The sequence below is a fragment of the Plasmodium inui genome (assembly GCF_000524495.1).
Source record: "Plasmodium inui San Antonio 1 unplaced genomic scaffold supercont1.3, whole genome shotgun sequence".
Taxonomy (NCBI): Eukaryota; Apicomplexa; class Aconoidasida; order Haemosporida; family Plasmodiidae; genus Plasmodium; species Plasmodium inui.
Window position 1 is genome coordinate 364,259 of NW_008481837.1, and position 11,494 is coordinate 375,752.

The 11,494-nt window shown below is 42.8% G+C and overlaps 4 protein-coding genes across 4 annotated transcripts; 1 reads left to right on the top strand and 3 right to left on the bottom strand.

Annotated features, from left to right (window-relative positions):
- Positions 1-1,652: 1,652 nt before the first annotated feature.
- C922_00912 (hypothetical protein) lies at positions 1,653-2,182 on the top strand (the record flags this gene model as incomplete). The annotated part of the gene is made up of 2 exons (XM_008816524.1): positions 1,653-1,731; positions 1,875-2,182. The coding sequence occupies 2 exons, from the start codon at positions 1,653-1,655 to the stop codon at positions 2,180-2,182; spliced, it is 387 nt and encodes a 128-aa protein (XP_008814746.1).
- A 422-nt stretch (positions 2,183-2,604) lies between these two features.
- Positions 2,605-3,402, bottom strand: C922_00913 (hypothetical protein; the record flags this gene model as incomplete). Its single annotated transcript, XM_008816525.1, has 1 exon — positions 2,605-3,402. One exon carries the CDS (start codon positions 3,400-3,402, stop codon positions 2,605-2,607), a length of 798 nt encoding a protein of 265 aa, XP_008814747.1.
- A 1,119-nt stretch (positions 3,403-4,521) lies between these two features.
- C922_00914 (hypothetical protein) lies at positions 4,522-6,918 on the bottom strand (the record flags this gene model as incomplete). Its single annotated transcript, XM_008816526.1, has 1 exon — positions 4,522-6,918. The coding sequence occupies one exon, from the start codon at positions 6,916-6,918 to the stop codon at positions 4,522-4,524; it is 2,397 nt and encodes a 798-aa protein (XP_008814748.1).
- A 695-nt stretch (positions 6,919-7,613) lies between these two features.
- On the bottom strand, positions 7,614-9,077 carry C922_00915 (hypothetical protein; the record flags this gene model as incomplete). Its single annotated transcript, XM_008816527.1, has 1 exon — positions 7,614-9,077. One exon carries the CDS (start codon positions 9,075-9,077, stop codon positions 7,614-7,616), a length of 1,464 nt encoding a protein of 487 aa, XP_008814749.1.
- Between the last annotated feature and the right edge of the window lie 2,417 nt (positions 9,078-11,494).

Consider the following 11,494-nt stretch of genomic DNA (forward strand, 5'->3'; position numbering starts at 1 on the left):
GTCCAAACAGTTGTAAGATCAGGCCTCTATATGTGTCTCCGTTGGCACGGTACATCCGTTTCCTTATCCCTTTTTGCAACAGCGTTGTTTCTGTTGTTTGGATGTTTGGTTGTTTAGCCGCTTTGTTCCGCAACTGTGTGGTTGTTTATTTTAGCTAGTAGCTAGCTAGCTGTCTTTTTTTTTTCCTTTGGCTGCAAAATGGCTATTTCGTTCTTTCCGCTGGCATACACATTTTTTTTTTTCTCTCCCCATTTTCATAGAATCACTGGGAAAAGGTTAACGGGTTCGACGAGCTTGCTCACATGTATGCACATTTGTGCAGAGATGTGTTTTCCTTTGGGATGATCCTATAGATATGATTACTTAGGTATATTTTTTTCCTCTTTTCGTTTGCATATTATACAAGGGCAGCGTTCATGCGCAATTGCCACTTCTTACCGATGAACCCACAAGAAAATGCGACGAGACTGCGACGAAACTGCCTTTATGCTCTTCATTTGTGCTTAGTAAATATGTTAATATAAGAGGATACATTCACATCACTCTTCTGAAAATAGCAAAGAAGCTGTGATGTGCCCTCGGCGAGGTGTGCAGAACTGCGCAGCGGAGGTATCTATTTTCCTCTCTTTTTTATTTTTTCCCATTTTTTGGGTTATAATGCCGTGGGTTATACTCACCCCCGTGGGAATGAAGATTTGGGAACAAACAGAAGACGCGAACGGGGTAAACAGGAAAACGGGGGAAAATTATTAGTGTAGCTTTAGGCATCATTTACACTTGTCAAAAATTTTTCATACACGAAGGGCCTCTTCATTTGCACACGTATGTTTGCGCGTTCTCATCAGTAAGAATCCTCACTAGGCGTAGCATTGACAACGCGCAGGCCCATTTAAGGCTCGGCGTGTTTTCCCTTCTCTGAAAAGTTGTTACGCAATGTTGGCACCTTCCCTCCTACTGCAACGGTGTTCTCACGTTCGTACCGAAAGTTAAAAAAAATTGCAGAAATAAGCTCAGCCGCTGAAACATCACCCGTTTGGGGCGAAAACAATTCTATACGTATTCCGCTCCAGGGCACTAGTTGGAAAAAAAAAAAAAATACAATTCACTAGCATTTTATTCCTTTTCGTACACTCCAGCGTGACGAGTTCCATTTTTCTTTTCACTCCCCCTTCAAACTTCACATGAAAGGAACTCACAACAACATGCCCGTTTAGCAAATTTTGGGGAATGGCGATAAAGAAAAAAAAATTGCACTTTAAATGTACAGTAATGGAAAAAATTTCAAAACGGCAAAACAAGAAATGTTTAAAGTGGTGAAAGAAACACCACAATTGTGACACTTTTAAAAAGCAAGGGAACAGCCATGGCTTGCTTTCTTAAACACTAATGTATTCGTATGCATGGTACACCTTAAAGCATGTCCCATAAGTGAACACTCGCACTTTTTTTCCAAACCAAAGAAATAAAAAAAAAAAACTCCCCATGCAGTGACCCCCTTCATAGAAACGCATGTACACAAAAATCGGAACATTTGTAGGCATAGGCTTATCCCATTTACGGGGAATGGTGTGAAAACCCAACAGACGCTTTCCCTTCTTGCATATTTTTGCGAAGATCCAAAAGTATTCCACCTCCCTATCGTTTTTTTTTAAATGTTAAATCTTATACCCAAAAGAATCGTTTCCAAAACTCTGCTTTTTGGAAAGAGGCCAATCCAGAGAATTCGCGTTGGTAAAACGGAAAACTGAGCGGGGGTACCCCTTGCCAAAGGATGCAACATCGCTTCATTGCCTCCCTGTCTGTATGTGTACACGTCCATGCACATTTCTGCTGGCTTATATGGAGTAACCTATTTTCGCCTCCCTTCCGCACAGGAAAAGATAAGAATGTCCTGGAGTTAAGCCTAAGTGACGTGAACGCAATTTACGACGATGTCGATGAAAACACAGACTTGCACAATAAGGACTACAACCCACTGAAGTATCACCGATATGTTAAGTACAAAATAGCAGCCCTAAATCTAATTGAGGCACACAAGAATGAAGAAAACAAAAAAACGGCATTGACCAACATTACATGGTACGCCAAAATTAGGGATTATTTTTTTATACACTTTTGCAAGAATCAAATGGAGTTAAAGGAGAAGGTGGTTCCGAAGTTTTTTTACCCAATGGAGAAGTAGCTTTAGCTTTTTTCTGTTAACTGTGTGAATATTCTTCCCTTTGAGGGAGTGCTTCGGTAGATTCCTGTTCACGCGGGTGTGTATTGTAACACTGTACCGAAGACGACATTTGCCTTTTGTTGGCGGACCCCCTTTTTATTATTATCTTTCTTTTTTTTTCGCTTTAAAGGTACATGCCAACTTTGAATGGACGGTAGACGTGGGGGGCAGCGGCTTCCCCGGTACGTGGCAGTCGATATGAACAATTAAAAAAAAAAAAAAAACGGAAGAGTATAGCGGATGCGCTAATCCACACATCGCTTCCCCCTCAGCAGCAGCACCACGTGCACGTAGACCCACTTGACGTTAATACAGTGCATGGGGGGGGCGTCCCCTTGTAGGGAATTCATCCCACAGGTTCCCTTCTCACACACGCTCATTTTTTACTCATCACTGATGGAATGAAAATATTTGTTCCACTTGTTCCGATCGTAGAAGTCGAAGGGTATCTCCATCATGCGCGGTATTTCCTCAGCATTAAATGTGATTACATTTTTTGTTCTCTTATGGTTTACCCGAACATTTTTATCTTCCTCCATTTGTTCATTCTGGGCGGCACCTGCATTATCGTCAGCTTTAAATTCTGCATCCCTCTGTGAAAAGCGTCTCTGGTAATAATATTTTGAATTTAAAACGTCTCGAAAATCTTGAAACAATTTAAATTTGTTAAATGAGTTTATTAAGTTTTTTTTTTCATTTATGAGCAGGTCAATTAACTGCCTCTCCGATAATTCTTGGAAAAATTTTATTTCCTTTTTAGGTGTATATACACTTATCGTTTTTGCCAAGAACTTTTCATTGGACAGGATGTTCAGGGCATTTCGTATGAATTCCTCTCTCTCTTTGTAGATAAAGAAGTCGTCCTGAAGCGCGTCCTTCACGTCGTCCCCTAACGCCTTGCCATTTTTCCCTTTCACATTTTTGTAAATAGCGTCACTTTCGTACAAATACAGCTTGACTCTTAAATACCTGAAAAGGTTGTTCGTCCATATCCAGTACAGTTTTTCGTTATACTTGTCTATGAACTCCACGTCTTCCAGTGAGCAGTCGTCTGCTTCGTTCACAATGGACTTCACTTTTTCGTGCACCTCCTCATCCGAACATTTGGCTAAACTGACCAATAGGTACAGGATGCACAGCGTGCACAGTGTGTACAGTTGGTACAGGGCGCTTAATTTCATCTTCTCGCGGAGTTTCATTCACGTAAAGAAGACCAGCGCAGCGACACTAATTTGTAAAAAGAACTCCCCTACTTTGCAGGCAAATTGAATGCCCTTTTGCCATGCTTTAGGTGGAGCCCTCCCCAATTTATATGTTCGCCAATTGCGCGCTCACTTCTCGCCCGATGTTTCTCTTTGCGTCTATAGGTCTGCTAAGTATGCGTGCATATACGTACTGACCTGTCTGACAGCCGCTATCACAAGGCCACCAACATTGACGCACCCTCGAGCGATCCTTTCAAAAAAGACAAATTAAAACGGATGCATGCAATCTCATTGCAGTTAAAACGGTGGGAAACATTTTCTTTCGAAGTTAACTCAGCCAAAAGAAGCATTTTCCAAATTCGTCCTTTTTTTTTGGTACGTAAAAAGGGGATCCGTTTTAATTGTTTTTTTTTTTCTTTTTACTTTTTTTCTCAACTGCTTTTCCGTGATGCCAAAGAGGTTAGGAAAAAAAGGGAAGCAGCACAACGGTATACATATGCGCATGCACTTACACATGTGTGCACGGTACTCATTCCAGATTTAATCTACCCCCGAAAAAAAAGAACCAACAACTTGGGGAGCCACGCCGGAGTAACCCCTTTCGTTGTGCTCCAAATGAGCGAGAGAAAAAAAAAAGGTCCAATTCGCCTCAATTTTGGAAGGGAAAAATGATCTAATGGTCTAACTGGGATCCTTTTTTTTTTTTTTTCACTACATAGATAACGTTGTGTTGCAATAACGGGGAAAGTCACATCGAAGAGGTGTGTTCAGCCGTATGTATAACAGAACATGCATGCGTAAACGTGCATACTTGCACAGGCCGGTACCAAAACAAATTTGACCCTTCCCTCGGGGATAACAAAGCTGCAGGTAGGCAAACCTGAGCAACGAAGTTTGTTGCGTTTTTCCCGCGTGGGAACGCTCCTCATCCACAAAAAAAAAAAGAAAAGAATGAATAAATAGACACTGGCGTGATGCATGCTGTGTGATGTTTTCTGTGTGCTGCGTTCTTTGTGATATGTGTTTGCCCCCTCCCACGTGTATGAAGGTCGCGCTCCGCGAAAACGTCGACATGTAGGTGCCTCCGCATAATGGTCACCCCTTGGCACGCGCATCATTCAACATAAAAAAAAAGTTCCAAACGTGCACATAACGTCCGCTGCTTTGGCCGCTCTTGCAGTTGCCGCTAAGAAGTTCGTCTTGGTAACTTTTGCTTATGCTGCCTTTAAAAGACGTGAAAACTCGGGTTAGTAACTTCCCAGTCCTGTCATTAATGATGTTCCCCATTTGCAATTTTTTAATCATGGGGAGTAACAATGTGAAAAAATAACATGACCTATTCAGAATTTTTATTCTCTTCAGACGATCCGCCTGCGCATAGGCGTGTGGCCCATCCTTCGAAAAATGCTCCTCTACAGAAATTATCTTTTCGAAGCAAATATCCTCCAAAAATTGCAGCAAGTATTCAGAGGAATTGTCTAAATGTATTGAAATTTCCGCCCCTCGTCTTCCTTCATAATGACCATTCTGTTCGTACATCTTAAAAACCGTGACAAATATTTTGAGCAAATCGAACATATCAATTACGCTTATCAGGGAGGCACAACAATGGCCCTTTTTTTTATGAACAAGTAAAGCATTTAAAAAGTCGTTAAACTTCCTCAAGTAGAGTAAATAAAACAGAGAACTGATTTTATGGCTGGACAGAAAATTACCCACATTAACAAAAATCACGGTATTTTCTCTTCCAAAGGGGAATGACAAATTTTTGTGATTTCTCCGATTGTTGTTTGCGTATTTTACAGATAACCCCCTTCCTTTCTGCAAAATGACTCGGTACAACGCCAGGATGTTGTCCACGAAGGATGCACGCAGCTCTCCCCTCAGTCGTGCGCTGCTTATGCAGAATATTGCCATCGTCTTTATGCTCGCCTCAACCATGATTAACCGCCGGATTTTTGCAAAAAATGCATCATACACATCGGCCCCTGCAAAAGTTGTTCTGTCCAAAATGAACAATTCGAACATGTTGCATATGTCGATTAAATTTAAAAAATCTGTACATTTTAGTAGAAGATAATTTGCTAAGACGTATGTGAATACGTTTCGCTCCTTTGCTTTGACACTACTATGGATGATGACGGCCATGCTGTGGACGTTCTCCCGCGTGATCTCACTTTCTTTATTCCACTTCCTCTGCACAGGTGAAGGAGGAGTACGGTTGAAGCGGTTCTCACTCTGCAATAAACGTGAGATATATTGCATTATTTCTCCTTTTGATATTGATGTGAGGTCATTCTGCGAGTCTTCCACTTCGTCGGGGCGTTCACGTGTGTACTCCTCGTCGATCTCGTCCATGTGCTGCTCCGTAGGAGCAGTCCCCCCTGCGAGAGTCCCCCCTGAAAAGCAAAACTTCGGACCTCTTTCGAACTTCAAAAAGTGACGTTCTAGCTTCGCATGAAAAGGGTGGACCATTTCCCCCAGGAAGCTCACCGACACGTACACATGCGATAGGAATGTGTACATAGGACAACAAGCCGATTTGTATCTCGTCAAAAAAAACATAAAAGCAGACACGTCATGGAGGTTGAAAACGTTGCTTCCATGTCTGGGAGATCCATTTTCTGAACAACTCGCAACAACTCCGTGAACAGTGCTGCTTCGTAGACTACGCAAGGTTTGGTAAAAACGGTCCATTTCATCCTCCCCGTTGGTATTCCCCACGTTGGAGAAAAAATAATTCTCTATGCACCCCTTAAAATGTGTGCAAAGGACGGAAAGGAAGAGAAAATTAAACGAAGGCTCCTTTCTCATTCTGTGTAAAATGTCCATACATAACATGTACATAAATTTGTACGCGCAGAACTGCACCATTTTGTCATACTTCACTTTTCTCTCCTCCACCAAACATTTTAATATGATCGTCATTTCTTTGATGGTAAAGACACTAACATTGCGAAGAAATAATTCCCCCATTTTGATATACACCTCTTCCTTATACTCCTTGGTTAATTTATCCCTTAACTTATTCAGGTTGTGTAAAATGCACGAAAAGTGGATGTAGTTTCTTTCGCATTCTTTATATATATGTGGTAGTAGCAAGGTGACTTTTCTTTCTGTGTTTTTTTTCTCCTCCGAAGTTGTTTTTTCCCTCCCCAGGGACTTCAAAATGCGTGTGATTTGTTCAAAATTCATATCTGTTTCAGATCGCTGCAGCCACAATTTTTGCATACCCTTAGCGGTGTGGTATCCCCTCGCAGTGCAGAATAGGGAAATACATTTATTCCTCTCTTCAGTTGAGACGCCGTCCATTCTGCCTCTCAAATGGGATACCACTTGGGCTGGACCCATGCCACGGTTCTCCCTGCCTGTCTGCGGCGCACTTTCGATAAGTAGCCTTTTTCCCAAGTGGGTAAGAAAATAATGCCCACTCTGTGCAGTCTTATTGATCAGTTGTTTCTTCCTCCTCCATATGGGAAGTACATTTTGCATTTTTGGAAGTACATTTTCCATTTCGCCTTTTATCGTCATGATTGTTGCTGATTCCCTCAATGTTTGCGGCCGCGCCCTCAGGTGGAAACGCCCACTGAAGCGGCACCCATTTTGTTAACGAGACTTCGCACCTACTCAGGCACATAGGGTGTACGATTCTGCATGACGCGTTGGACGTAGGACAAACAAAGAAAAAAGAAAAAAGAAGAAGAAAAAAAAAAAAACTAAACAAAAAAGGGAAAAGAACCTACATAGCTGTATTAAAAAACAGAACAAACTCAGAGGTTACACCAATTCGGAAAGGTAAAAAATTAAACACAAAGGAGAAGAGGAGCTACGTAAACACTTAATTGAGAGTCGCAAAACAACAAACGCAGAAGTTGGGCCAATGTGGAGGGGGAAAACAAAATTACAACGTCGAAATTGGGGCCAAAAGAGGAGGCGAAAAAAGCGGCAGGCGACTCACAAAAAACATTTACTCAAAACGGAGGCTTCAATTTTTATGTATGTATTTTCCACGCGAAAATAAAAGGCATTCCATTGGGGGTACCGCATTTGGTATATGTGAACGTGCTTCCCAAGGGGAACATCACGCTTTCCCCCACAAGGGAAAGAACACCATCAGCATAAACTGCTTGCCCAATAACGCCGTCGAGATAAACTGCTTCCCCAAGAGCGACCCTCTCCTTACCTCTCTAAAAAAGAAACTTGTGGAGAAAGCAAATTAGCAGCACGAGCAGAAGGCACAACGACTGCTTCTCCTGAGAACCCATGACGCAGAAAATCCCATCCCCAATGTAACCATACTTACACTGGCATTTTATATCTTTCTTATTATCAATGGAGCACTCTGCATTCACGTCACAATTCCCGTTGTTCTTGGAGCAGTCCTTCACCGTCATAGGTATGCACTTAAAATAATCCATACTTTCATCAGGCATGTAGTTAGCTATACATCTGCACTCCTCCTTATCCTTCTCCAAAATGTAGCAGCGAGCGTTGGACCCACACTTGGAGTATTCACAAATGTGGTTAACTTTGAAGTGCACGAAGTTTCGGATTGCCGTGGTGTAGAACTTCACTTTTAAAATCATCAGCTCCACATTGTACACTGCGTTATCGATCTTGCTCGTCACTTCCTTTATTTCTCTGCCCTCCTTGAGAAGCGTGTTTTTTATCTTCTCTGCGTGGTCTGAAGTGGGGGAGTCCTTCGTAAGCTCTTCTCCGGTAGGTGATATATGAGTGTTGTCTACTCCCTCTGCTTTTTCTTCACCATCGGGTTCACCAGCATCGCCCGGAGTGGGGGTAGACTCACTGTGCTTATTCAGTTTCTCTGGGCTGGTTTTTTCATCCCCTTCGTCTCCCTCCACTTGGTTCGGTTTTGAAGATACTCCAAGGGAGGATTCAGGAGTGCCGCTAAGTGTATCTCCAGGTTTGCCAGCTTCTTTGCCATCTTCGTTTCTATCTGGGCTGCCATCTTTTCCATCCACCTCTTTCGGGGTCGTTCCTTCACCGTCCCCATTTCCCCCACCATTTCCGGTCGCATCGGAACTATCCTGAGCCCCAGTCACCTGTTTAATATTCGCCGCATTTTCGTCCAAAGGGGAGGGATTCCCCTGAACGAAGTTACTCGTCTGGTCTACTGCGCCCTGCGAGGAGAGGTAGGATGTGCTTCTCAAGTTGGCATTTTTTTGTACATGGTCCATTGCTTTCCCCTCCTCCGTATCCGGATCAGTGTGGTTGGCTTTATCTTCTCCTTCCCATATGAAATCGGTTTCTACATTTTTTACAATATTTTTCTCATCGAGGAAAGTATTGCCTTCCTTTGCATCACTTCCTTCTTCAGGCTGTTGTGTACCACTCTGGGAGATAGGGCTGTCATCGTTGCATCTTCCGTTTTGTCCTTCACTTGAAATGCGCTCAAATATGTTGCAATCGTTGCTAATGTTATTCTCGTTGCTAATGTTATTCTCGTTGGTGATGTCCTTCTCGTTGGGAATGCCGTCGTTGGGAATGTCGTCTTTGGGAATGTCCTCGTTGGGAACGTCCACCCCATCCGTTCCTTTCAATTCATTCCCATTCGCGTAGACCGCACTGTTCACATATAAAAGGACGAAAATTGTAAACGTGAGTGATTTCTTCCACTTTGCGCGTTTCATCTCCTGCGTCTTGCCTCTTCATCCGAAAGGTTGCGTTTCAACTTTCAGGACGGAAAAATGCATACGACCATTGAAACATGCGTATTCATCACATCGCGGGGAAATATGGTCTGCGCAATAATAGCAAGCATATGTGGATGGACCAAGAATGAAGTTGCAATTTATTTACGGGGGAAAGATCAGTTGGAAGAAAGTTGCACTGTCGCATTTCCGTTTGAACAAGTTGGTAGGAGAAAAAAAAAAATAAATAACCTGGCAGAACAAAGCTGGGCGGAGCAAGAAATAAAAAAAAAAAAAAACACGTACATGCATGCATACATAACTATATACATAAACATGTGCATACGCGCAGCCAATTTTTTTCCATTTTTCAATTCGATGCACAGGAAAGACGAAAACCATCGATAGGCCATTTTTTATCCCGTCTGCGCAGAGACATTTCAGTAGAAACAGCCCAGTATATATATTATATATATGCTAAAAATTGGCACACGTTTATGCATGCGGGCAGCAACGCCTCCGTACATGCGCGCAGTTGAAGTAGACACCGAGCGAAATTCTCTTAGCTGTTGAAGAAATATCGCCAAGGTTGTTTCCCATTTTGGGAAAGGCTTCATCCCTTCTGTGTGCGGGGCAGCGCGAGGAGCGCGAAGTGGCCAGCCGAAAAGAAAGAGTGCCAACGGAATGGCAACATCATGCCAAGAAAATGGCAATATGATGCCAACGGAGTCACGACAGAGCGCCAAAGTCGGCACCGGACACGAAAAAAACGAAGCATCACGGCAAATGGGAAATAGACTAACCCAAACCGCCTCGGAGGGACTGCGCCAACGAATTAGTGCAACTCGGTTTCCCCCTTTCTGGTAGACCTTCTCCCCCTCTTAAGCGTTCCTTCGCGAAGAGGAGTGGTCATTTTGAATGCCACGTCGGAAAAGTTTAACATTGTGGCAACAAATTGAAGGAAGTTCCCCCCCGTCTCCCTTCTTCAAAATTGCTAACCCCATTTGGAACAACTTTGATGTAAGCATTTTTGAGATAAATCGAAATGGTCATTTTGTTTTTTTACTTTTTTTTCAAGAAAAGTGTTCGAATTGGTGTTTCTTTTTTTTTTTTTTTTTTTTGTTCATCCCGCTGGGGGGGCACACTTGGCTGGGAAGTTTGTCCAAACGAAGAGAAGGGGGGGTTATACTCCCCGTGTGTCTCTAGCCGTTAATACTTTGCAACCTTTTCTCAAAATGGCAGCATAAAAGTGGGGCAAACCGCTCAAGGGATGTCTACGAATGGGTATCTCTCCCCGTCCCTCCCACAAATGGGATAGCCCCCGTTTGGGATGACAGTGGAGGGAGGCAGAAATTACCAGACGGTTTCCACTTATCGGCCTGGAGATAACAGCATAACAACAGGAAGTGGAAAATACACATTTCTCCATTATGTAAACCAAATGGGGGAAAAACAAAAAAGGAAAAATCACCCAGTAGCGCATATGCGCGATGTGTCACATACCGATTGATTGCTCTTCCGGTAGGACAGGCCTTTCCGCTAATTGTCCGAGGCAATCTTCACTATTCTGTGCATCCGAATGGCTAACCATGTTCCGTTGCTTCATCCGAGTGGAGAAAAAACGAACTGCTCTGTAGCTTTACACAAAACTAAAATGCCCAAAAAAAGTGTACAATCAACTAACACGGCGGGGTAGTTTTAAAAACGCCGATATTTCCTGCTTTCCTCCGATGATCCACTTATTTGCAATTATTTTATTTTTTTTTTTCAACACCCTGTATATGAGTCCGCATCGGCTGGATTAACTTTCTATCTCTCCTTATTGGCACCCCAAATCTTAGGCTCTATTTGTTGGCCACTCTCCCTTTGGGACATTCTTCAAAGCATATAAGATGCATGCACATGAATATAAGATACTTGACGAAGGCGAAACTGGAGAAGATGCCCAATTGGCATTTCATCACTATGTCTTCATACAGGGAAAAATGCGTTAAAAAAGTTCCAACACCTTTGGGGGCTTGTCCCCGCGGTGACGCCTTTTTCGAAGAGGGACAGATGGGAAATAAGGAAATCTCTTATTTGGAAGAAGAAAAAAAAAAATGATCGTTGCAGGTAGGCACCCAAAAATGGTCACTTCACTTTTATGCACTTCTTCAAGGCGAACGAAACCAAACGGCTCCATCTCCTCCTTATGCGTATCTCAGTTGGTACGTATGTTCCATTTGGGTAACTCCGTTTAGTTGTGCGTATTAGAGATTCATGCCAGATGCAGAGTCCTCCGTGAAGTCACCTGACTTCATTTTTAATGACCATTTCACACGATTCGCACTTTACCAAATGGGCGCTTCTCAGCCTTGCGCGAAGATCAGCAGGAAGTGGAATTTTTTTTATTTTTTTCCCTTTTTTTTCCTTTTTTT